General features: G+C 49.1%; 1 protein-coding gene across 2 annotated transcripts in view; it reads right to left on the reverse strand.

Moving 5' to 3' along the window:
- LOC141075697 (uncharacterized) overlaps positions 1 to 25,538 on the reverse strand; it is a 58,314-nt gene extending 32,776 nt beyond the window's left edge. The window contains exons 1-2 of one of the 2 annotated variants that reach the window (XM_073562818.1): positions 25,413 to 25,538; positions 252 to 623 (exon numbers count right to left, since the gene is read on the reverse strand). In XM_073562818.1, coding sequence (XP_073418919.1) covers positions 252 to 623; positions 25,413 to 25,461 — 421 coding nt within the window. In that variant the 5' untranslated portion in view covers positions 25,462 to 25,538. Of the gene's footprint in view, positions 1 to 251; positions 624 to 24,021; positions 24,180 to 25,412 lie in introns of those variants that run through there. The other variant, XM_073562817.1, reaches the window with a different exon arrangement.
- Positions 25,539 to 27,381: the final 1,843 nt, after the last annotated feature.

Consider the following 27,381-nt stretch of genomic DNA (forward strand, 5'->3'; position numbering starts at 1 on the left):
AACATCCAAATACATCTATCGCAAGCAGGAAACGCCAGCAGGGAGACAGAATATAAAAACTGCACCCAAAAGGTGATAGGTGGACAAATGAAAACATTCGTGTTAAGCTATGAACACTGCAGCCAGGAAAGCAGAGACCAAATGTCTAGAGACAAGGTGTCCCAGCAGAAAGAGAAGCAGACCACAAAACACAACCTCAAGGGATCGAATCCAGGAGCATGACACCAGGATGTCCTACTGTAAGGACTTACCCTCAGATTGGGCAGGTAAGACGGTGACATTGATCAGAGTCCAGCTTTCATGTTCATTGTCCAGAACAGACACATTGTATATTCCGCCATCCTCCATCTTCAGGTGGTTAATAATCAGTGAACCGCTCTCCGGATCAATAGTCATCCGACTTTCATATCCATTTTCTGGGAACATTCTAGAGCTGGAGACGTTTCCCCATCGTATTGTGCAAAGGATCAAATGCAAGGCTTTAGGGTGGATGATACTCCATCTAATCTGGAGCCAGTCTGTCCTTTTTGCTGTTTGGTAGGAAACAGCCAGGACATTGGAGTCATTTTCATATCCTGTCACTTGTGGTTGAGTAGTAGAGATGGTGATCGTTTCTACAAAACCTAAGGAAAGACATAAGAATGGAAGATTGTGAGGTCTCAGGGACAAAGTCATAAAATCCATAATATACACTCATGGTTTCATCTTTTCTGCTTCAAATGAAACTTATCCCAAGGTTCCAGGTTGTCCTTAGTAGACAATTGCAGGTTGTCCTTAGTAGAGAAACCATTTAAGGCCTGTTTCACACATCAGTTTTTCAGGTCAGTTGAAATCCACCAAAATGGCGGAAAACGGATCCGTGACTGACGAAACACCAATGGGAGCCACCGGACCGTTGGTGCGCTGGGATCCGCCAATAATGTAACGTGAAAGGAACCGCGCCTGAAAAATAATACAGGCGATGTCGCAGTATCCGGGAGCGGGCATCTGCATCTCGCGGGATCCGGGGTCGAGAATGTGGATATCGCGGGACCTGGGACCAGGGAGAGAGAGAGAGACTTCTGCTGGTATTTAGGGTTAAATCTCCTGGAAAAGCCAAAATGCGGATCCAACGTTGAAAAAAACGTTGCAGTGTCCGTCAAGTGATGTCAGCGGACGCCAAACTCTTGGTGGATCCACAAAATATCGGATCCAACTGATGACCATCCATCAAGATCCGCCGATAATGCAAGTCTATGGGGGAAAAAAACGGATCCGCCAAGAAAAATGGCGGATCCGTTTTTTTTCCAAATCTGCGGATCTTGACTGATGCTGAAAAACTGATGTGTGAAACAGGCCTAAGAGGTAGGCATAACTGTTCACAATGCAAAATTGTTTTTTTTTAGAATTTAGGATTGACTCGGACCTCTTTTTCTGACTCCTCTGTCTTTGACCATTTCGAAACCTGTTTCTGTACCTTACTCCAGACATAAAAAGCAAAAATCACAAATAAAAAGTAAAAAATAAACTGCAAATAATGCATAAAGGTAATAATAATAATATTCACGTCACTTGGCAAGTGAAAAGGTTTTAAATACTAGAGTAGGGACTGTCCCACCAGGGTTGCCGTGACGTGGCGGGATGGCTTGTACATTATTTTGATCAAAATTATGTTTACTAAATACCCTTATTATTATTATTACCTTTATGCATTATTTGCAGTTTTTTTTTACTTTTTACTTGTGTTTTTTGCTTTTTGTTTTCTCTGGTTAATGGTCATGTGTTAATATGCACTTACATTGTGCATACACATTCATTTACTTTCTGAGTTCAGACTTCAGGTTTTTTTTTTCTTACTCCAGACATGTCTGTCTCACTTTAGCCATGTTTTCTCCTCTAGACATCCCCGTATTCCTCCTCCCTCCATACTCTCCAGACTCCTCTGTCCTCCCCTTTCAGATTTCCTCCTGCAGACTCCTTTATTCCCTTCTCCAGACTTTTCCATTCCATCTTCCAGACTCCTTTGTCCCCTTCAGATACCTTTTTGCTACCCCAAATTCCTCTATCCCCTTCTCCACATCCTCGTTCTTCCTTCTCCTTTATACTCTACTTTCCTCCCCCAGACCCCTCTGTCCAGGGTGGGCTGAGAGGTAGACCACCCCTGGGCCAGTCCCCTAGTAACTGTTTAGGGCCAGCCTGGCTGCCAGGGCCTTTACCAGTGTGTATCTTTAAATAACCATGTGTAACCGGACTGTGCAGCCATAAACTGTTACTATGATAATGATTGTTTAAAGCTGCTGGTTGCCAAGGGCTTTAGCAGCACTGTACCTCCAAATTTGCTCACATAACAGCATAGTGTGCGTATCTGCTGAAGACGCTTCTTCCTACTGTCATGGTTAGGACATTGTAAATGTCCTGTTCTCACAGGGTTAACTTTTGCCGGCCTCTCTTTGGATTTGGATTTGGACTAGGATTCCCTGTCAGCTATACTGTTTTTCTGGCTGTGTGTCTGACCCCCTGGTGTGCGTGTATACTGCATTGCTTGATTGCCTCCAGTGTATGACCTGGTCTGTCCGCTCACTCTGTACACCGTCTCTCGCTTTGGTACTATTGTCTTCTCCGTTTCTGACCTCCTGGCTTGGCTATTGTTACTCCTTTACAGTTTGTCCCTATTGTACCGTCCATTGCCCGTTCTGGTTTTCTGATCTATTGCTACGTCCTGACTATTCGCTCTGTCTAACCTTTTGGTACTGTCCTGCTATCTCGTGCTGCTGCCCGCTCCACAGGTATCTTTGAGCACTGTTTTTGTACTCGGGACACGCGCTCTGGCTCAGTGAGCAAGTGCAGTGCAGGGCTCCTGACATTATAGCTGACTGTTTCAGGTTTTTTTCCTCTGAAGGGAAAAAAAAAAGTGTGTTATCCTCATGGATCCCATACAAGCTTTGGCTGATCAGGTCAAGCACCTGACCCAAATGTTCCACAAACTTAATGTGGAACAGCGCACGATGGCTCATACCCAGCAACAGTTGGTGGATACTGTGCAGGGGGCTGTCGCTGCAGGGGCTCCTAGTGCTGGGGATAGAGATGTGTCATTGGCATCCCCCGAATCTCCTGTCAAATTGCCCGACCCTTTCTCAGGGGATAAAAGGGAGTTCAGGTCGTTCAGAGAAGGATGCAAGCTTTTTTTTCTCTTAGGCCCCGCTCCTCCGGGGATGAGTTCCAGAGGGTGGGGGTCGTCATTTCCCTACTTCGGAGGGCTGCACAAGCATGGGCTTTCTCTCTCTCTTCCTCTGCTCCTGAACGTATGTCTGTGAATTTGTTCTTTGTGGCTCTGGGGCACATTTATGATGAGCCTGATAGAGTGCATCTGGCAGAGGATATGGTGATGAGTGTGACACAGGGGAGGCACTCTGCTGAATGGTTCTGCTCAGAGTTTAGACGTTGGACGTCCGAAGTATCATGGAACGACGCTGCCCTGAGGGGGTTGTTCCGCAGGGGCCTGTCTGACCGTCTGCAGGATGCTCTGGCATTACATCCTCCTCCTGATACCCTGGAGGACACCATGATGCAGGCGGTCTGTATGGACTGGAGACTCCGCGCTAGAGGAATGATGCAACAAGAGTCTCCCTTGTACCCCTATTTGTGTGACACTGCACCTGTATCTGAGCCCATGGAGGTTGGGTCAGTCTCGGTTAAGGAGAAAGAGAGAAGGCACCGTAGAGACAATCTACTATGCTTTTACTGTGGAACCTCTGGACATTGGAAAAGGAATTGCCCCTCCTGCCCTTCTTCAGAGAAACGACTGAGTCTGGGCAACAGTCGAGGAGGTTGTCCAGACTCCCAGGTACATTTTTTCTCATGTACAAAAATGGTGCTCCAGGTTGAATTGGAACTTGCTGGCGGTCCTGTTATGACCACCGCCTTTGTTGACTGTGGTGGTTCCTCCATTAATCTGATTGATGCCCAAGTTGTGACTCTTAATAAGATAGGGACAGTCAGGTTAAAAGACCCTGTTAAAATTGTGGCTGTGGATTCATCCCCTCTTACCCGGGATGGAATCTTTTTTCTATGAAAGTGGGTTCCACTCATGTGGAAAATTTAAGTTGTTTCATTATGAACAATCTGCCTGCAGGACTGGTATTGGGAATGCCCTGGTTGCAATGCCACAATCCTCTTATTGATTGGGTGAAGGGGGAGATCACCCGATGGGGATGTAATGATATTGGTCTGTGTTGTAACCCGGTACCTTTTGTCAATCCGATAAAATCTGTATCTGTGTCATCTGTCGGTCTGGAGGGTATTCCGGAGAACCTGAGAGACTTTGAAGATGTGTTTTCCGAAAGCGAGGCTGAGGCGCTCCCACCACATAGACCATATGATTGTGCTATCGATTTAGTACCTGGAGCCAAATTACCCAAGGCTCGTTTGTTTCAATTGTCCAGGCCTGAGCGCCAAGCTATGAAAGTGTACATCAAAGAAAGCCTTCGCAAGGGGCATATTCGGCCCTCGGTCTCACCCGTGGCAGCGGGGTTTTTCTATGTAAAGAAAAAAGATGGTGGGTTGCGACCGTGCCTCGACTTTCGGGAACTGAACAAAATTACTGTTAAGAACACGTACCCTCTCCCATTGATTCCTGATCTATGCAACCAACTCACGGGGGGCAAATGGTTTTCTAAGCTCGATATACGAGGGGCTTATAACCTTATAAAGATCCGGGAGGGGGACGAATGGAAAACAGCGTTCCTGACAACTGAGGGGCTGTTTGAAAACCTGGTTATGCCCTTCGGCCTCACTAACACCCCTGCTGTTTTTCAGAACTTCATTAATGTTGTTTTTTCTGACTTGATTGGACGTTATGTAGTCATCTACTTGGATGACATCTTGATTTACTCTGAGGACAGTCAGTCACACTTACACCATCTGCGTACGGTGCTTATGAGACTCCGGGAGAACCATTTGTATGCTAAGCTGGAGAAGTGCTCATTTTTTATGCAAGAACTATCTTTTCTGGGTGTAATTGTATCCGGGGAGGGATTCCACGTGGATCCAGGGAAGGTTCAGGCCATTACAGATTGGGTGCAGCCTCGTGACCTGAAGGGGTTGCAGCGATTTCTGGGCTTCGCTAATTATTATAGGAAGTTCATTAAAGGGTTCTCGCAGGTGGTGAAACCCTTGACGGACCTCACTCTTAAAAGGGCAGATGTAAAAAATTGGTCCGTGGCCGCAAAAAATTCCTTCCTTACATTAAAGAAGTGTTTTACTACAGCCCCTGTGTTGGTTCAACCCGATTTATCAAGACCTTTTATCGTCGAGGTCGACGCTTTGGAGGTGGGGGTGGGGGCAGTATTGTCATGCAGTAGGACACCTCTCCATGCTACATACTGGAGTGAAACGCTGGGGTACACTATTGTCCATGGCTGTGACACCATATGAGACTGATCACTCATGCTGTAGTAATTAGGGTGTTGAGCGCTGCTGTCAGTTGCCTCTGGTTTGTGTGACACTGGCGGCAGCGCGACTGCTTATATATTTAATGTAGCAAAGTGGTTCATCATCGTTCTGGATCTTTCAGGATAGGGGTAATTTTTGTGAAATGTCTACAGCTATACAACAGTGTTGTACTGTGTGATATGCTATTTTCTCCTGTGGTCGGGGATGGGGGGGTTAAAAAAGGGTTATTGACAAAAAGTGAATTTCTCTCCAATCTTGCTGATTTCAAAACCACTTGATCAAACCGCACATCCAAGCTCTTGCCACCTCCTCCTGCCTCCAACTCAAAAATATATCCAGAATCCGTACATTCCTCAACCCTCAATCTACTAAAATAATAGTACCCTCATCATTTCCCGCCTGGACTACTGCAATATCCCCCTCTGTAGCCTCTCGCTAACACTCTCCACCTCTCCAGTCCCTCATTAACTCTGCTGCTCTACTAGTCTGCTGTCCTCGCTGCTCCTCCACTTTTCCCATCTGCAAATCTCTTCATTGTCTCCCAATTCCACAACGTATCCACTTCAAGCTACTAACACTGACCTACAAAGCCGTCCATAACCTGTCTCCTCCATATGTCTCCAAACTAACCTCCCGATAACTCCCACTACGTAATCTCTGGTCCTTCCAAGACCTCCTACTCTCCTCCACAACTGTACATTCCTCTTCCAATCTCCTGCAAGACTTCTCCCAAGTACTGTATCTCCCATCCTGTGGAATTCTGTGGCCCAAAACTTCTAATTATCCCCTAGGTTTGGACAAAGGGAATCTTGAAAACCCATCTCATCAGAACAGCTTACAGCCTGCAATGACCCCGCTGCCTCCTCACATACACTGTTGCTGCTGCAGCCCCTGAACCTACTGTCTACTTCCCCACCATCCTGTAGAATGTGAGGCCTCCAGGGCAGGGTCTTCTCCCCTCTGTCACTATTAGTTTGGTCATTGTAATTTCTATTTGTGTTTTGTATGTAACCTCATGTACAGCATCATGGAATCAATAATGATTTTGGGGGTCCATCTGCTGGGACCACCAGCTATCCTGGGAGCAGGGTTCTAGAACCCTGAGTTTAATCCTTGTTCTGCTTACATTGTGACCATGTCATACTAAACATACAGAACTAATATATCCAACATGATGATTTCCTTTGGACTCAGAATTATGGCTGTTGGTATGTGTGTGCGCTGCGAGCCATGTGCCTGGATGCGTCTCCGAGTTGTCTCATGAATACCAGAAGTGAAGAAATAACTTATGGCCCGGGTCCTGGCACACACTAATCAGCTGATGGCCATTCTGCCCACTATGTATTACAGGCACTGCAGATGCAATTTGTAGCCCTTGTAGAAGCTCATGCGAAACGCGTGTTGTGGACAACTTTGGCACTTGCCCTTTCTTACACATAAGCGACTGCTTGATGATGCTGACCTGTGGACTCATGATGCTCTTATTTGGCCTCCTTTGTAAATGTCTAAATAACTTCAGTCTTAGAATTATATCCTGAATCTGGGATACGTGGCGCTGAGCCGTGTCAGTGCTGCCGTTATACACAGGTGTGAGCGCTGGATTCCGGCCGCACGCATCAGTCTGCCTCGGTGGAGGTCAGATATCTAGATCCGTGCATCTCATCGCGTCCTCCGCTCTGTTCTCCCTCTACTCTATGAATTCTTGATTATTTCTGATCATTGTAATCATTGATTTAATCAGATCAATGTAAGGACGTCTGGTGGATGGCAGAACCATGAATGTTCAGCTTCTCCTGCAGGGCGGAGGCGGCACACGGGGGACGCCATGTTTTGGAGACGATGAAGAACTAATTCTACTATATTTTCACTTTCACAAACCTTCAATGGAAAATACCTAAAACCACATCCTGACATATCGTGAGAAGCCCCTAGACCCCACGTCTGCACCCCACCCAACAGATATCAGCTCAGGAGGTCCGTAGGTGTGACAGCATGAATACACGTGTGCGTGCAGAGAGGGTATAGACCTCATTATCTACATACAGTGTCCACAATACTCTCCGCGCACAATGAGGAACTGGATGAATCAGTGGTTTTGGTATAAATTCTATCAACACGTCACACAATTTACCAGTCGGTGCAGTAGATAAGAGAACCCCCAGACTCCACATTCATCATCTGCAGGTTTCTGAGTCTCTGTATTAGAATAATTAACCCCTTAGTGATGGAGCCAATTTGCAGCTTAATGGCCGGGCCAATTTTTACAATTCTGGCCACTGTCCCTTTATGAGGTGATAACTCTGGAGCTTCCATGGATCCCGGTGATTCTGAGACTGTTTTTTCGTGACATATTGTACTTCATGTTAGTTTTAAAAATTCTTCGATATGACTTGCGTTTATTTATAAAAAAAAAGCCTAAATATGGCAAAAATTTGTAAAATTTTCGATATGACTTTGCAAAATTTTGCCATTTTCAAACTTTTAATTTTTATGCCCTTAAATCAGAGTGTTATGTCCCACAAAATAGTTAATAACTAAAATTTCTCACATGTCTACTTTACATCAGCACAATTTTGGAAACAAAATTTTTTTTGTTAGGACGTTATATGGGTTAAAAGTTGACCAGCGATTTCTCATTTTTACAACAAAATTTACAAAACCATTTTTTTAGGGACCACATCATATTTAAAGTCATTTTGAGGGGTGTACATGACAGAAAATACCCAAAAGTGACACCATTCTAAAAACTAGACCCCTCAAGGTGCTCAAAACCACATTCAAAAAGTTTATTAACCATTTATGTGCTTCACAGGAACTGAAGTAATGTGGAAGGAAAAAATTAACATTTAACTTTTTTTTACAAACATTTTACTTCAGAACCAATTTTTTTTTTATTTTCAAAAGTGTAAAAAGAGAAAATTAACCAAAAAATTTGTTTTGCCATTTCTCCTGAATACGCTGACACCCCATAAGTGGGAGTAAACCACTTTTTGGGCGCACGGCAGGGCTTGGAACGGAAGGAGCGCCGTTTGACATTTTCAATGCAGAATTGGCTGGAATTGAGATCGAACACCATGTCGCATTTGGAGAGCCCCTGATGTGTCTAAAAAGTGGAAACCCCCCACAAGTGACCTCTTTTTGGAAACTAGACCCCTTAAGGAACTTATCTAGATATGTGGTGAGCACTTTGAACCCCCAATTGCTTCACAGAAGTTTATAACGTAGAGCCGTGAAAATAAAAAATCTTTTTTTTTCCACAAAAATGATTTTTTAGCCCGCTAATTTTTATTTTCCCAAGGGTAACAGGAGAAATTGGACTCCAAAAGTTGTTGTCCAGTGTGTCCTGAGTATGCTGCTACCCCATATGTGGGGGGGAACCACTGTTTGGGCACAAGTTGGGGCTCGGAAGGGAAGTAGTGACGTTTTGGAATGCAGACTTTGATGGAATGGTCTGCGGGTGTCATGTTACATTTGCAGATCCCCTGATGTGCCTAAACAGTAGACAATCCCCACAAGTGACCCCATTTTGGAAACTAGACCCCCAAGGAGCTTATCGTGTGGTGAGCACTTTGAACCCCCAGGTGCTTCACAGAAGTTTATAACGCAGAGCCGTGAAAATAAAAAATGATATTTTTTCCACAAAAATGATTTTTTTTCACCTCCAAATTTTTAATTTCACAAGGGTAATAGGAAAAATTGGACCACAAAAGTTGTTGTGCAATTTGTCCTCAGTACACTGATGCCCCATATGTTGGGGTAAACCACTGTTTGGACACACGTCGGGGCTCAGAAGGGAGGGGGCACCGCTTGACTTTTTGAACGCAATATTGGCTGGATTCAATGGTGGCACCATGTCACGTTTGGAGACCCCCTGATGTGTCTAAACAGTGGAAACCCCTCAATTTTAATTCAAACCCTAACCCCAACACACCCCTAACCCTAATCCCAACCCTAACCATAACCCTAACCATAACCCTAACCACAACCCTAACCCCAAACACACCCCTAACCCTAATCCCAACCCTAACCATAACCCTAACAACAACCCTATCCCTAATCCCAACCCTAACCATAACCTTAACCACAACCCTAACCCCAACACACCCCTATCCCTATTCCCAACCCTAACCCCAACCCTAACCGACAACCCAAAGCGCAATGCTACATTGGATGGTTTAGATCAGAGGTCACCAACCTTTCTGACCTTCAGAATAAGACTCAGCTGTAAAAGAGGGTCCTGAGCCACATCCAGCTCCTGTCCCACTCTCAGAAGTGACATCCAGAGCCCCCTATTACCAGTATGACGACTGGTGCAGATTCATCTGAAATCACACAAGGCAGTATGCCAAACTCCAGAGTTTCCCATGTTAGCACTATTCAGATCTGCTCTTCTGTGCAGGACGACATACAAGAGTCACCATCTAGAGATCTGCTCTCAATGCACCAAACTGTCAGCTGCCGCGAGCCACACATCACGGGCCGCGAGCCACAGATCACAAGCCACAGATCACGGTCCGCAAGCCACAGATCACAGGCCACAGATCACAGGCCACGAGCCACAGATCACAAGCCACACATCATGGTCCGCAAGCCACAGATCACAGGCCACAGATCACAGGCCACGAGCCACAGATCACAAGCCACACATCACGGACCCATGAGACACGTGGCTGTCGAGCTACAAGTTGGGGACCCCTAGTTTAGATCAGAGAATATTCCTGTGTGATCCGCCCAGTCACCATCCACAGACAAATCCCAGAGAATCTGTGACAAGACGTGAAAATTACTGACCACAGACGTCTCCATCCAATGTCACTGAGCGAAAGCGAGGGGGCAAAGAGGAAGAGGCAAAACCTCACCTCTAGATGGGCAAAGCTGGAGACACAGACCCCAAAAGACTGCAGAGAAAGGTGGAGAGACAGACCCCAAAAGACTGCAGAGAAAGGTGGAGAGACAGACCCCAAAAGACTGCAGAGAAAGGTGGAGAGACAGACCCCAAAAGACTGCAGAGAAAGGTGGAGAGACAGACCCCAAAAGACTGTAGAAGAGAGACAGACCCCAAAAGACTGCAGAGAAAGGTGGGAGAGACAGACCCCAAAAGACTGTAGAAGAGAGACAGACCCCAAAAGACTGCAGAGAAAGGTGGGAGAGACAGACCCCAAAAGACTGCAGAGAAAGATGGAGAGAGACAGATTCCAAAAGATTGCAGAGAAAGGTGGGAGAGACAGACCCCAAAAGACTGCAGAGAAAGGGGGAGAGACAGACCCAAAAGACTGCAGAGAAAGGGGGAGAGAAAGACCCCAAAAGACTGTAGAAGAGAGACAGACCCCAAAAGACTGCAGAGAAAGGTGGGAGAGACAGACCCCAAAAGACTGCAGAGAAAGGTGGAGAGACAGACCCAAAAGACTGCAGAGAAAGGTGGGAGAGACAGACCCCAAAAGACTGCAGAGAAAGGGGGAGAGAAAGACCCCAAAAGACTGCAGAGAAAGGGGGAGAGAAAGACCCCAAAAGACTGCAGAGAAAGGTGGAGACAGACCCCAAAAGACTGCAGAGAAAGGTGGGAGAGACAGACCCCAAAAGACTGTAGAAGAGAGACAGACCCCAAAAGACTGCAGAGAAAGGTGGGAGAGACAGACCCCAAAAGACTGCAGAGAAAGATGGAGAGAGACAGACCCCAAAAGACTGCAGAGAAAGGTGGAGAGACAGACCCCAAAAGACTGCAGAGAAAGGTGGGAGAGACGGACCCCAAAAGACTGCAGAGAAAGGGGGAGAGAAATACCCCAAAAGACTGTAGAAGAAAGACAGACCCCAAAAGACTGCAGAGAAAGGTGGGAGAGACAGACCCCAAAAAACTGCAGAGAAAGGTGGAGAGACAGACCCAAAAGACTGCAGAGAAAGGTGGGAGAGACAGACCCCAAAAGACTGCAGAGAAAGGGGGAGAGAAAGACCCCAAAAGACTGCAGAGAAAGGTGGAGACAGACCCCAAAAGACTGCAGAGAAAGGTGGGAGAGACAGACCCCAAAAGACTGCAGAGAAAGATGGAGAGAGACAGATTCCAAAAGATTGCAGAGAAAGGTGGGAGAGACAGACCCCAAAAGACTGCAGAGAAAGGTGGAGAGACAGACCCCAAAAGACTGCAGAGAAAGGGGGAGAGACAGACCCAAAAGACTGCAGAGAAAGGGGGAGAGAAATACCCCAAAAGACTGTAGAAGAGAGACAGACCCCAAAAGACTGCAGAGAAAGGTGGGAGAGACAGACCCCAAAAGACTGCAGAGAAAGGTGGGAGAGACAGACCCCAAAAGACTGCAGAGAAAGGTGGAGAGACAGACCCAAAAGACTGCAGAGAAAGGGGGAGAGAAAGACCCCAAAAGACTGCAGAGAAAGGGGGAGAGAAAGACCCCAAAAGACTGCAGAGAAAGGTGGAGACAGACCCCAAAAGACTGCAGAGAAAGGTGGGAGAGACAGACCCCAAAAGACTGTAGAAGAGAGACAGACCCCAAAAGACTGCAGAGAAAGATGGAGAGAGACAGATTCCAAAAGATTGCAGAGAAAGGTGGGAGAGACAGACCCCAAAAGACTGCAGAGAAAGGGGGAGAGACAGACCCAAAAGACTGCAGAGAAAGGGGGAGAGAAAGACCCCAAAAGACTGTAGAAGAGAGACAGACCCCAAAAGACTGCAGAGAAAGGTGGGAGAGACAGACCCCAAAAGACTGCAGAGAAAGGTGGAGAGACAGACCCAAAAGACTGCAGAGAAAGGGGGAGAGAAAGACCCCAAAAGACTGCAGAGAAAGGTGGAGACAGACCCCAAAAGACTGCAGAGAAATGTGGGAGAGACAGACCCCAAAAGACTGTAGAAGAGAGACAGACCCCAAAAGACTGCAGAGAAAGGTGGGAGAGACAGACCCCAAAAGACTGCAGAGAAAGATGGAGAGAGACAGATTCCAAAAGATTGCAGAGAAAGGTGGGAGAGACAGACCCCAAAAGACTGCAGAGAAAGGTGGGAGAGACAGACCCCACAAGACTGCAGAGAAAGGATGGAGAGACAGACCCCAAAAGACTGTAGAAGAGAGACAGACCCCAAAAGACTGCAGAGAAAGGTGGGAGAGACAGACCCCAAAAGACTGCAGAGAAAGGTGGGAGAGACAGACCCCAAAAGACGGTAGAAGAGAGACAGACCCCAAAAGACTGCAGAGAAAGGTGGGAGAGACAGACCCCAAAAGACTGCAGAGAAAGGTGGAGAGACAGACCCCAAAAGACTGCAGAGAAAGGTGGAGAGACAGACCCCAAAAGACTGTAGAAGAGAGACAGACCCCAAAAGACTGCAGAGAAAGGTGGGAGAGACAGACCCCAAAAGACTGCAGAGAAAGGTGGAGAGAAAGACCCCAAAAGACTGCAGAGAAAGGTGGAGAGACAGAACCCAAAAGACTGCAGAGAAAGGTGAGAGAGACAGACCCCAAAAGACTGCAGAGAAAGGTGGGAGAGACAGACCCCAAAAGAGCGCAGCAGAGAAAGGTGGAGAGACAGACCCCAAAAGAGCGCAGCAGAGAAAGGTGGAGAGACAGACCCCAAAAGACTGCAGAGAAAGGTGGGAGAGACAGACCCCAAAAGACTGCAGAGAAAGGTGGAGAGACAGACCCCAAAAGACTGCAGAGAAAGGTGGGAGAGACAGACCCCAAAAGAATGTAGAAGAGAGACAGACCCCAAAAGACTGCAGAGAAAGGTGGGAGAGACAGACCCCAAAAGACTGCAGAGAAAGGTGGGAGAGACAGACCCCAAAAGAGCGCAGCAGAGAAAGGTGGAGAGACAGACCCCAAAAGAGCGCAGCAGAGAAAGGTGGAGAGACAGACCCCAAAAGACTGCAGAGAAAGGTGGGAGAGACAGACCCCAAAAGACTGCAGAGAAAGGTGGAGAGACAGACCCCAAAAGACTGCAGAGAAAGGTGGGAGAGACAGACCCCAAAAGACTGTAGAAGAGAGACAGACCCCAAAAGACTGCAGAGAAAGGTGGGAGAGACAGACCCCAAAAGAATGTAGAAGAGAGACAGACCCCAAAAGACTGCAGAGAAAGGTGGGAGAGAGACAGACCCCAAAAGACTGCAGAGAAAGGTGGGAGAGACAGACCCCAAAAGACTGCAGAGAAAGGTGGGAGAGAGACAGACCCCAAAAGACTGCAGAGAAAGGTGGGAGAGACAGACCCCAAAAGAGCGCAGCAGAGAAAGGTGGAGAGACAGACCCCAAAAGAGCGCAGCAGAGAAAGGTGGAGAGACAGACCCCAAAAGACTGCAGAGAAAGGTGGAGAGACAGACCCCAAAAGACTGTAGAAGAGAGACAGACCCCAAAAGACTGCAGAGAAAGGTGGGAGAGACAGACCCCAAAAGACTGCAGAGAAAGGTGGAGAGAAAGACCCCAAAAGACTGTAGAAGAGAGACAGACCCCAAAAGACTGCAGAGAAAGGTGAGAGAGACAGACCCCAAAAGACTGCAGAGAAAGGTGGGAGAGACAGACCCCAAAAGAATGTAGAAGAGAGACAGACCCCAAAAGACTGCAGAGAAAGGTGGGAGAGACAGACCCCAAAAGACTGCAGAGAAAGGTGGGAGAGACAGACCCCAAAAGAGCGCAGCAGAGAAAGGTGGAGAGACAGACCCCAAAAGAGCGCAGCAGAGAAAGGTGGAGAGACAGATTCCAAAAGACTGCAGAGAAAGGTGGGAGAGACAGACCACAAAAGAATGTAGAAGAGAGACAGACCCCAAAAGACTGAAGAGAAAGGTGGAGATAAAGACCCCAAAAGACTGCAGAGAAAGGTGGAGAGACAGACCCCAAAAGAGCGCAGCAGAGAAAGGTGGAGAGACAGACCCCAAAAGACTGTAGAAGAAAGACAGAACCCAAAAGACTGCAGAGAAAGGGGGAGAAAAAGACCCCAAGACTGCAGAGAAAGGTGGAGAGACAGACCCCAAAAGACTTCCAGAGAAAGGTGGGAGAGACAGACCCCAAAAGACTGCAGAGAAAGGTGGAGAGACAGACCCCAAAAGACTGCAGAGAAAGGTGGAGAGACAGACCCCAAAAGACTGTAGAAGAGAGACAGGCCCCAAAAGACTGCAGAGAAAGGTGGGAGAGACAGACCCCAAAAGACTGCAGAGAAAGGTGGGAGAGACAGACCCCAAAAGACTGCAGAGAAAGGTGGGAGAGACAGACCCCAAAAGAGCGCAGCAGAGAAAGGTGGAGAGACAGACCCCAAAAGAGCGCAGCAGAGAAAGGTGGAGAGACAGATTCCAAAAGACTGCAGAGAAAGGTGGGAGAGACAGACCACAAAAGAATGTAGAAGAGAGACAGACCCCAAAAGACTGAAGAGAAAGGTGGAGATAAAGACCCCAAAAGACTGCAGAGAAAGGTGGAGAGACAGACCCCAAAAGAGCGCAGCAGAGAAAGGTGGAGAGACAGACCCCAAAAGACTGTAGAAGAAAGACAGAACCCAAAAGACTGCAGAGAAAGGGGGAGAAAAAGACCCCAAGACTGCAGAGAAAGGTGGAGAGACAGACCCCAAAAGACTTCCAGAGAAAGGTGGGAGAGACAGAACCCAAAAGACTGCAGAGAAAGGTGGAGAGACAGACCCCAAAAGACTGCAGAGAAAGGTGGAGAGACAGACCCCAAAAGACTGTAGAAGAGAGACAGGCCCCAAAAGACTGCAGAGAAAGGTGGGAGAGACAGACCCCAAAAGACTGCAGAGAAAGGTGGGAGAGACAGACCCCAAAAGACTGCAGAGAAAGGTGGAGAGACAGACCCCAAAAGACTGCAGAGAAAGATGGAGAGAGACAGATTCCAAAAGACTGCAGAGAAAGGAGGAGAGAAAGACCCCAAAAGACTGCAGAGAAAGGTGGAGAGACAGACCCCAAAAGACTGCAGAGAAAGGTGGGAGAGACAGACCCCAAAAGACTGCAGAGAAAGGTGGGAGAGACAGACCCCAAAAGAATGTAGAAGAGAGACAGACCCCAAAAGACTGCAGAGAAAGGTGGGAGAGACAGACCCCAAAAGACTGCAGAGAAAGGTGGGAGAGACAGACCCCAAAAGAGCGCAGCAGAGAAAGGTGGAGAGACAGACCCCAAAAGAGCGCAGCAGAGAAAGGTGGAGAGACAGATTCCAAAAGACTGCAGAGAAAGGTGGGAGAGACAGACCCCAAAAGACTGCAGAGAAAGGTGGGAGAGACAGACCCCAAAAGACTGTAGAAGAAAGACAGACCCCAAAAGACTGCAGAGAAAGATGGGAGAGACAGACCCCAAAAGACTGTAGAAGAGAGACAGACCCCAAAAGACTGTAGAAGAAAGACAGACCCTTAAAGACTGCAGAGAAAGGTGGAGAGACAGACCCCAAAAGAGCGCAGCAGAGAAAGGTGGGAGAGACAGACCCCAAAAGACTGCAGAGAAAGGTGGGAGAGACAGACCCCAAAAGAATGTAGAAGAGAGACAGACCCCAAAAGACTGCAGAGAAAGGTGGGAGAGACAGACCCCAAAAGAGCGCAGCAGAGAAAGGTGGAGAGACAGACCCCAAAAGAGCGCAGCAGAGAAAGGTGGAGAGACAGATTCCAAAAGACTGCAGAGAAAGGTGGGAGAGACAGACCCCAAAAGAATGTAGAAGAGAGACAGACCCCAAAAGACTGCAGAGAAAGGTGGGAGAGACAGACCCCAAAAGACTGCAGAGAAAGGTGGGAGAGACAGACCCCAAAAGACTGCAGAGAAAGGTGGGAGAGACAGACCCCAAAAGACTGCAGAGAAAGGTGGAGAGACAGACCCCAAAAGACTGCAGAGAAAGGTGGGAGAGACAGACCCCAAAAGACTGCAGAGAAAGGTGGGAGAGACAGACCCCAAAAGACTGCAGAGAAAGGTGGAGAGACAGACCCCAAAAGACTGCAGAGAAAGGTGGGAGAGACAGACCCCAAAAGACTGTAGAAGAGAGACAGACCCCAAAAGACTGCAGAGAAAGGTGGGAGAGACAGACCCCAAAAGACTGCAGAGAAAGGTGGAGAGACAGAACCCAAAAGAGCGCAGCAGAGAAAGGTGGAGAGACAGACCCCAAAAGACTGCAGAGAAAGGTGGAGAGAGACAGACCCCAAAAGACTGCAGAGAAAGGGGGAGAGAAAGACCCCAAAAGACTGCAGAGAAAGGTGGAGACAGACCCCAAAAGACTGCAGAGAAAGGTGGGAGAGACAGACCCCAAAAGACTGCAGAGAAAGGTGGAGAGACAGACCCCAAAAGACTGTAGAAGAGAGACAGACCCCAAAAGACTGCAGAGAAAGGTGGGAGAGACAGACCCCAAAAGACTGCAGAGAAAGATGGAGAGAAACAGATTCCAAAAGACTGCAGAGAAAGGAGGAGAGAAAGACCCCAAAAGACTGCAGAGAAAGGTGGAGATAAAGACCCCAAAAGACTGCAGAGAAAGGTGGGAGAGACAGACCCCAAAAGACTGTAGAAGAGAGACAGACCCCAAAAGACTGCAGAGAAAGGTGGGAGAGACAGACCCCAAAAGACTGCAGAGAAAGGTGGGAGAGACAGACCCCAAAAGACTGCAGAGAAAGGTGGGAGAGACAGACCCCAAAAGACTGCAGAGAAAGGTGGAGATAAAGACCCCAAAAGACTGCAGAGAAAGGTGGGAGAGACAGACCCCAAAAGACTGTAGAAGAGAGACAGACCCCAAAAGACTGCAGAGAAAGATGGAGAGAGACAGATTCCAAAAGATTGCAGAGAAAGGTGGGAGAGACAGACCCCAAAAGACTGCAGAGAAAGGTGGGAGAGACAGACCCCAAAAGACTGTAGAAGAGAGACAGACCCCAAAAGACTGCAGAGAAAGGTGGGAGAGACAGACCCCAAAAGACTGCAGAGAAAGGTGGGAGAGACAGACCCCAAAAGACTGCAGAGAAAGGTGGAGAGACAGACCCCAAAAGACTGCAGAGAAAGATGGAGAGAGACAGATTCCAAAAGACTGCAGAGAAAGGAGGAGAGAAAGACCCCAAAAGACTGCAGAGAAAGGTGGAGAGACAGACCCCAAAAGACTGCAGAGAAAGGTGGGAGAGACAGACCCCAAAAGACTGCAGAGAAAGGTGGGAGAGACAGACCCCAAAAGAATGTAGAAGAGAGACAGACCCCAAAAGACTGCAGAGAAAGGTGGGAGAGACAGACCCCAAAAGACTGCAGAGAAAGGTGGGAGAGACAGACCCCAAAAGAGCGCAGCAGAGAAAGGTGGAGAGACAGACCCCAAAAGAGCGCAGCAGAGAAAGGTGGAGAGACAGATTCCAAAAGACTGCAGAGAAAGGTGGGAGAGACAGACCCCAAAAGACTGCAGAGAAAGGTGGGAGAGACAGACCCCAAAAGACTGTAGAAGAAAGACAGACCCCAAAAGACTGCAGAGAAAGATGGGAGAGACAGACCCCAAAAGACTGTAGAAGAGAGACAGACCCCAAAAGACTGTAGAAGAAAGACAGACCCTTAAAGACTGCAGAGAAAGGTGGAGAGACAGACCCCAAAAGAGCGCAGCAGAGAAAGGTGGGAGAGACAGACCCCAAAAGACTGCAGAGAAAGGTGGGAGAGACAGACCCCAAAAGAATGTAGAAGAGAGACAGACCCCAAAAGACTGCAGAGAAAGGTGGGAGAGACAGACCCCAAAAGAGCGCAGCAGAGAAAGGTGGAGAGACAGACCCCAAAAGAGCGCAGCAGAGAAAGGTGGAGAGACAGATTCCAAAAGACTGCAGAGAAAGGTGGGAGAGACAGACCCCAAAAGAATGTAGAAGAGAGACAGACCCCAAAAGACTGCAGAGAAAGGTGGGAGAGACAGACCCCAAAAGACTGCAGAGAAAGGTGGGAGAGACAGACCCCAAAAGACTGCAGAGAAAGGTGGGAGAGACAGACCCCAAAAGACTGCAGAGAAAGGTGGAGAGACAGACCCCAAAAGACTGCAGAGAAAGGTGGGAGAGACAGACCCCAAAAGACTGCAGAGAAAGGTGGGAGAGACAGACCCCAAAAGACTGCAGAGAAAGGTGGAGAGACAGACCCCAAAAGACTGCAGAGAAAGGTGGGAGAGACAGACCCCAAAAGACTGTAGAAGAGAGACAGACCCCAAAAGACTGCAGAGAAAGGTGGGAGAGACAGACCCCAAAAGACTGCAGAGAAAGGTGGAGAGACAGAACCCAAAAGAGCGCAGCAGAGAAAGGTGGAGAGACAGACCCCAAAAGACTGCAGAGAAAGGTGGAGAGAGACAGACCCCAAAAGACTGCAGAGAAAGGGGGAGAGAAAGACCCCAAAAGACTGCAGAGAAAGGTGGAGACAGACCCCAAAAGACTGCAGAGAAAGGTGGGAGAGACAGACCCCAAAAGACTGCAGAGAAAGGTGGAGAGACAGACCCCAAAAGACTGTAGAAGAGAGACAGACCCCAAAAGACTGCAGAGAAAGGTGGGAGAGACAGACCCCAAAAGACTGCAGAGAAAGATGGAGAGAAACAGATTCCAAAAGACTGCAGAGAAAGGAGGAGAGAAAGACCCCAAAAGACTGCAGAGAAAGGTGGAGATAAAGACCCCAAAAGACTGCAGAGAAAGGTGGGAGAGACAGACCCCAAAAGACTGTAGAAGAGAGACAGACCCCAAAAGACTGCAGAGAAAGGTGGGAGAGACAGACCCCAAAAGACTGCAGAGAAAGGTGGGAGAGACAGACCCCAAAAGACTGCAGAGAAAGGTGGGAGAGACAGACCCCAAAAGACTGCAGAGAAAGGTGGAGATAAAGACCCCAAAAGACTGCAGAGAAAGGTGGGAGAGACAGACCCCAAAAGACTGTAGAAGAGAGACAGACCCCAAAAGACTGCAGAGAAAGATGGAGAGAGACAGATTCCAAAAGATTGCAGAGAAAGGTGGGAGAGACAGACCCCAAAAGACTGCAGAGAAAGGTGGGAGAGACAGACCCCAAAAGACTGCAGAGAAAGGTGGAGAGACAGACCCCAAAAGACTGCAGAGAAAGGTGGGAGAGACAGACCCCAAAAGACTGCAGAGAAAGGTGGAGAGACAGACCCCAAAAGACTGCAGAGAAAGGTGGGAGAGACAGACCCCAAAAGAATGTAGAAGAGAGACAGACCCCAAAAGACTGCAGAGAAAGGTGGGAGAGACAGACCCCAAAAGAATGTAGAAGAGAGACAGACCCCAAAAGACTGCAGAGAAAGGTGGGAGAGACAGACCCCAAAAGACTGCAGAGAAAGGTGGGAGAGACAGACCCCAAAAGAGCGCAGCAGAGAAAGGTGGAGAGACAGACCCCAAAAGAGCGCAGCAGAGAAAGGTGGAGAGACAGACCCCAAAAGACTGCAGAGAAAGGTGGGAGAGACAGACCCCAAAAGACTGCAGAGAAAGGTGGAGAGACAGACCCCAAAAGACTGCAGAGAAAGGTGGGAGAGACAGACCCCAAAAGACTGTAGAAGAGAGACAGACCCCAAAAGACTGCAGAGAAAGGTGGGAGAGACAGACCCCAAAAGACTGCAGAGAAAGGTGGAGAGACAGAACCCAAAAGAGCGCAGCAGAGAAAGGTGGAGAGACAGACCCCAAAAGACTGCAGAGAAAGGTGGAGAGAGACAGACCCCAAAAGACTGCAGAGAAAGGGGGAGAGAAAGACCCCAAAAGACTGCAGAGAAAGGTGGAGACAGACCCCAAAAGACTGCAGAGAAAGGTGGGAGAGACAGACCCCAAAAGACTGCAGAGAAAGGTGGAGAGACAGACCCCAAAAGACTGTAGAAGAGAGACAGACCCCAAAAGACTGCAGAGAAAGGTGGGAGAGACAGACCCCAAAAGACTGCAGAGAAAGATGGAGAGAAACAGATTCCAAAAGACTGCAGAGAAAGGAGGAGAGAAAGACCCCAAAAGACTGCAGAGAAAGGTGGGAGAGACAGACCCCAAAAGACTGTAGAAGAGAGACAGACCCCAAAAGACTGCAGAGAAAGGTGGGAGAGACAGACCCCAAAAGACTGCAGAGAAAGGTGGGAGAGACAGACCCCAAAAGACTGCAGAGAAAGGTGGGAGAGACAGACCCCAAAAGACTGCAGAGAAAGGTGGAGATAAAGACCCCAAAAGACTGCAGAGAAAGGTGGGAGAGACAGACCCCAAAAGACTGTAGAAGAGAGACAGACCCCAAAAGACTGCAGAGAAAGGTGGGAGAGACAGACCCCAAAAGACTGCAGAGAAAGGATGGAGAGACAGACTCCAAAAGACTGCAGAGAAAGGTGGAAAGACCCCAAAAGAGCGCAGCAGAGAAAGGTGGAGAGACAGACCCCAAGAGACTGCAGAGAAAGGTGGAGAGACAGACCCCAAAAGACTGTAGAAGAGAGACAGACCCCAAAAGACTGCAGAGAAAGGTGGGAGAGACAGACCCCAAAAGACTGCAGAGAAAGGATGGAGAGACAGACTCCAAAAGACTGCAGAGAAAGGTGGAAAGACCCCAAAAGAGCGCAGCAGAGAAAGGTGGAGAGACAGACCCCAAGAGACTGCAGAGAAAGGAGGGAGAGACAGACCCCAAAAGACTGCAGAGAAAGGAGGGAGAGACAGACCCCAAAAGACTGCAGAGAAAGGTGGGAGAGACAGACCCCAAAAGACTGCAGAGAAAGGAGGGAGAGACAGACCCCAAAAGACTGCAGAGAAAGGAGGGAGAGACAGACCCCAAAAGACTGTAGAAGAGAGAAAGACCCCAAAAGACTGCAGAGAAAGGTGGAGAGACAGATCCCAAAAGACTGCAGAGAAAGGTGGAGAGACAGACCCCAAAAGACTGTAGAAGAGAGACAGAACCCAAAAGACTGCAGAGAAAGGTGGGAGAGACAGACCCCAAAAGACTGCAGAGAAAGATGGAGAGAGACATACCCCAAAAGACTGCAGAGAAAGGTGGAGAGAGACAGACCCAAAAGACTGCAGAGAAAGGAGGGAGAGACAGACCCCAAAAGACTGCAGAGAAAGGTGGAGAGAGACAGACCCAAAAGACTGCAGAGAAAGGTGGAGAGAGACAGACCCCAAAAGACTGCAGAGAAAGGTGGAGAGAGACAGACCCAAAAGACTGCAGAGAAAGGTGGGAGAGACAGACCCCAAAAGACTGCAGGGAAAGGTGGGAGAGACAGACCCCAAAAGACTGCAGAGAAAGGAGGGAGAGACAGACTCCAAAAGACTGCAGAGAAAGGTGGGAGAGACAGACCCCAAAAGACTGCAGAGAAAGGTGGGAGAGACAGACCCCAAAAGACTGCAGGGAAAGGTGGGAGAGACAGACCCCAAAAGACTGCAGAGAAAGGAGGGAGAGACAGACCCCAAAAGACTGCAGAGAAAGGTGGGAGAGACAGACCCCAAAAGACTGCAGAGAAAGGTGGGAGAGACAGACCCCAAAAGACTGCAGAGAAAGGATGGAGAGACAGACCCCAAAAGAGCGCAGAGAAAGGAGGGAGAGACAGAATCCAAAAGACTGCAGAGAAAGTTGGGAGAGACAGACCCCAAAAGACTGCAGAGAAAGGAGGGAGAGACAGACCCCAAAAGACTGCAGAGAAAGGTGGGAGAGACAGACCCCAAAAGACTGCAGAGAAAGGATGGAGAGACAGACCCCAAAAGAGCGCAGAGAAAGGAGGGAGAGACAGAATCCAAAAGACTGCAGAGAAAGGTGGGAGAGACAGACCCCAAAAGACTGCAGAGAAAGGATGGAGAGACAGACCCCAAAAGAGCGCAGAGAAAGGAGGGAGAGACAGACTCCAAAAGACTGCAGAGAAAGGTGGGAGAGACAGACCCCAAAAGACTGCAGAGAAAGGTGGAGAGAGACAGACCCCAAAAGACTGCAGAGAAAGGAGGGAGAGACAGACTCCAGAAGACTGCAGAGAAAGGTGGAGAGACAGACTCCAAAAGGCTGCAGAGAAAGGTGGAGAGAGACAGACCCCAAAAGACTGCAGAGAAAGGAGGAAGAGACAGACTCCAAAAGACTGCAGAGAAAGGTGGGAGAGACAGACCCCAAAAGACTGCAGAGAAAGGAGGGAGAGACAGACCCCAAAAGACTGCAGAGAAAGGAGGGATAGACAGATTCCAAAGGGAGAGACAGACCCTAAAAGACTGCAGCAGTGATTACAGAGAAAGGTGGTCCTACAAAGTATTGATTTACTGGGGATGAATAAAAATGTACGGCACAATGTTCAGAGTTATATTTGTATAATAATTAGTACACCCTGTATCATCCACATTACACATCATAATTACTTGTTACTTTGAATCACAGAAAATCCCAGCAAAATGCATTTAATTTTATGGGTGTAATGTGAAAAATGTAGAAATTTTCACGGGGTATGAAGACTTTTTCAAGACGCTGTATTATGATTTGGACTCAGTAAGGACTCCAGTAAGTTTAGGCGGAGATTCTGGCGCACGGTGCACACCGAACCAGATCGCTCCCAAATGTATGACTAATACACCTGACAGGTGACGTCAGATGAGTGGTGACGTCAGATGTCCTCTGACCCAATGGTTGTAGACTGATGCCTAGGAGGCGTTCCTCCAGGACTGTGCCGATGGCTTCCCTAGCAGCACGGAGGATGGAGCCACACAGGACCCGATCCTGGAGCCCAAGCTCCTACATGAGACTGTCAGACAGTTGGCTGCTCCTACATCTGTGGGGTAAAAAGAACCTACCAAAGGGGAGCAAGGCTCAGATGTGGAGGCTGGAGGTGAAGATTGCAGCCATGCTTACAGAGCGCTGAGCCAAGAGTGAGGCCCACGACCAACCGCCGCCAACCCGAACTGATGCAATGTGAGGAAATGGCAAAATGCTAAATCTCTGTCTGGTGAAATAGTCTGTCCTGAAGCATCCACTATCAATGCTTGGAGACGTGTGTATGTGATGACGGTGGGTAGGACAGAGGTCCAGGCTCTACCGAGTCCGGCACTCTGATCTGCATGGTTAGGGCCGGCTTGGTGAATACTGATGGAGTCTGTACCGTTGGGGCGACCTGTGTACAAGCTGAGACCCGTGAACATAAAACGGCACCAATGTGAAACCCCTGATGAGGGGGTGACCGGTCAGGTGGCCGTCATTCCCTCCCAAGGGATTTACATGACCTCTGAAAGGTGTGGAAAGGAAGGTATAAAAGGGCCACAACTGGTTATGTCCCGTCATGTCTCTGTCTCCATTTTAAAGGGAAATCTGTCACCAGGATTTGCTGGGCGTAATTCTCAATATTGCTATTGTCCTGGGTGGATGTATATATACATCGCACAGCACCACTTTTATCTCTATGTACTTACCTGTGACGGTGAGGACCCCCAGGATGGACAGCACCAAGGCTGGGCTCATGGAGATGGTGGCGGTTGGGGTGTGTGATATCAGAGCACGCCTGTCTCTATGTACTTACCTGTGACGGTGAGGACCCCCAGGATGGACAGCACCAAGGCTGGGCTCATGGAGATGGTGGCGGTTGGGGTGTGTGATATCAGAGCACGCCTGTCTCTATGTACTTACCTGTGACGGTGAGGACCCCCAGGATGGACAGCACCAAGGCTGGGCTCATGGAGATGGTGGTGGTCGGGGTGTGTGATATCAGAGCACGCCTGTCTCTATGTACTTACCTGTGATGGTGAGGACCCCCAGGATGGACAGCACCAAGGCTGGGCTCATGGTGATGGGGGCAGTCGGGGTGTGTGATATCAGAGCGCGCCTGTCTCTATGTACTTACCTGTGATGGTGAGGACCCCCAGGATGGACAGCACCAAGGCTGGGCTCATGGTGATGGTGGTGGTCGGGGTGTGTGATATCAGAGCTCTCCTGTCTCTATGTACTTACCTGTGGTGGTGAGGACCCCCAGGACAGACAGCACCAAGGCTGGGCTCATGGTGATGGGGGCAGTCGGGGTGTGTGATATCAGAGCGCGCCTGTCTCTATGTACTTACCTGTGATGGTGAGGACCCCCAGGATTGACAGCATCAAGGCTGGGCTCATGGTGATGGTGGAGGTCGGGGTGTGTGATATCAGAGCTCTCCTGTCTCTATGTACTTACCTGTGATGGTGAGGACCCCCAGGATTGACAGCACCAAGGCTGGGCTCATGGTGATGGGGGCAGTCGGGGTGTGTGATATCAGAGCGCGCCTGTCTCTATGTACTTACCTGTGATGGTGAGGACCCCCAGGATTGACAGCATCAAGGCTGGGCTCATGGTGATGGTGGAGGTCGGGGTGTGTGATATCAGAGCTCTCCTGTCTCTATGTACTTACCTGTGACGGTGAGGACCCCCAGGACGGACAGCACCAAGGCTGGGCTCATGGTGATGGTGGTGGTCGGGGTGTGTGATATCAGAGCGCGCCTGTCTCTATGTACTTACCTGTGATGGTGAGGGCCCCCAGGATGGACAGCACCAAGGCTGGGCTCATGGTGATGGTGGTGGTCGGGGTGTGTGATATCAGAGCTCTCCTGTCTCTATGTACTTACCTGTGACGGTGAGGACCCCCAGGATGGACAGCACCAAGGCTGGGCTCATGGTGATGGTGGTGGTCGGGGTGTGTGATATCAGAGCTCTCCTGTCTCTATGTACTTACCTGTGATGGTGAGGACCCCCAGGATGGACAGCACCAAGGCTGGGCTCATGGTGATGGTGGCAGTCGGGGTGTGTGATATCAGAGCGCGCCTGTCTCTATGTACTTACCTGTGACGGTGAGGACCCCCAGGACGGACAGCACCAAGGCTGGGCTCATGGTGATGGTGGCAGTCGGGGTGTGTGATATCAGAGCGCGCCTGTCTCTATGTACTTACCTGTGACGGTGAGGACCCCCAGGACGGACAGCACCAAGGCTGGGCTCATGGTGATGGGGGCAGTCGGGGTGTGTGATATCAGAGCGCGCCTGTCTCTATGTACTTACCTGTGATGGTGAGGGCCCCCAGGATGGACAGCATCAAGGCTGGGCTCATGGTGATGGTGGAGGTTGGGGTGTGTGATATCAGAGCACGCCTGTCTCTATGTACTTACCTGTGATGGTGAGGACCCCCAGGATGGACAGCACCAAGGCTGGGCTCATGGTGATGGTGGAGGTTGGGGTGTGTGATATCAGAGCTCTCCTGTTCTGAAGCTTTGCACCAGGGCAGCGGTGGGAAAAGAGACACCTTCACCACATCCTCTCTCAATATGTAGTAGAAACTGAAACAATCTCTGTTCTCCCCGCCCTGCAGATGAAAAGTGACGGCCTGAAAATAGGGGATCAAGATATACAAAAGAATCTAGCCTGAAGCTCCACCAGACTAATGGAGAGCATGACCGAGGAAAAAGCAACGAGGATCCGTATCGGCAAAACCATCCGAATAAAACACATTTACTGAAAAACACAAACAGAAATAAAAAACTGAAGCCTGATGCGTCTGTGGCGGAGCAGAGCCGCCCGAGTCATAGAGAGTCATAGAGTTTTATTACATGGACATTATATACTGTATATATATACACATTATATAAATATATATACACTGCTCAAAAAAAAGGGAACACTTAACACAATGTCAATCACTTCTGTGACATCAATCTGTCCAGTTATAAAGCGACACCAGTTGTGAAATGCCACAGCAAAACCTCACTGAGTGTAAAAACACAGAAAAAGGTCAAAAAGTATATTTAAATAAAATTATCCAATTTATTAATACATCCATGTCATACAGAGTAGTACTAACAAAGCAGGATATTGGGGGACGATGCACCAGAGTATAGCCGATAATTACTGTTCAAAATGACCTTGAACCATCAAAGTTAAAGGGAACCTGTCGCCCCCCCAGGGCGGTTTTAAGTTGAAGAGCTACCTTCAGCAGCACTAAGGCTGCACTCTGTGACGGTGGCTCTTTTGTTTCTGACCCCTAGTAACGCTGAATTACTGACTTTTATAAATTCCCCGCCATACCTCTATTGTGTCCCGGAGGCATGTTTTCTCCCCCTGTGTCAACCGCCTCAGAGCCATCACTCATCTCCCTCTTGCGTCTGTGCTCCACCTCCTGTGTTCCTGTTACATGCCCTGCGCTCTGCCATCAGTTCTCGGGCATGCGCAGTGCGCGCTGCCCGAGAACTTACATCAGGCGACGATGTAATGCTCTATCGCCTGCATGGAGCGGAGGTCCCAGATCCCGCCCCGCAGTGTGTTATGATGTATTCACACTGCGGGGATGGAAATCTGGCGCCTGCGCAGTGAGGATCTATCTCTGCACCTGACCCCATGTTCTTCTTTCCTCCACCGTAACGTCAGGAGCTTCTGGGACACTGGGGTCCTGTCTGGGGCCTCTGGATGGCAAGATGAGGGGGAGCAGCACATCGGACGGATGTCTGGACTCCGTTTTTCCAGCTGGAGGGGTCACAGCCCCCTTGCAGCCCGGTGAATATAATTCTGTGTCTTGTCCATCTCCACAGAATTTGGAGTCCCCAAATGTGGTGCCCAAACCTGGACACAGTATTCCAGATGAGGTCTGACCAAAGAGGAGTAGAGGGAAATAATGACTTCACGTGATCTAGACTGTATGCTTCTGTTAATACATCCTAGAATTGCATTTGCCTTTTTTGCTGCTGCATCACACTGTTGACTCATATTCAGTCTGTGATCTATTAGTGTCACATCGGCGGGCATGCCCGCCGATGCCCCTGCTGCTGCGGCGCGCGCCGCAGCGTTACCTCTCCAGCGCACTCCCGTCCGGTCACGCGCCCGCCGTCCACTCGTCCTCACGGCGGCTCCTGGCTCCCGCCTCCTGGTTCGCGCACGCCACCTCCCACGCCCTCTCTCCAGCGGTGGGCGGCGCTGAGGGGCGGGTCCAGGGGACGCACTTCCGGGGGTGTGCTGTATTTCTGATGATTGTGTAGATTCTCTGCACCCTCTGGCCCCTACAGTTTTGCTGTAGTTCACCTCTCTCTGCCTGTTTCGCCCTGTCGTCTTCAGTCTCGTGTCTCCCTTCCACCCAGTCTGCCTGGGCGC

This window comes from Dendrobates tinctorius, unplaced genomic scaffold (genome assembly GCF_039654945.1).
Source record: "Dendrobates tinctorius isolate UK_male_01 unplaced genomic scaffold, ASM3965494v1 ptg000367l, whole genome shotgun sequence".
In the NCBI taxonomy this organism is placed as follows: Eukaryota; Metazoa; Chordata; class Amphibia; order Anura; family Dendrobatidae; genus Dendrobates; species Dendrobates tinctorius.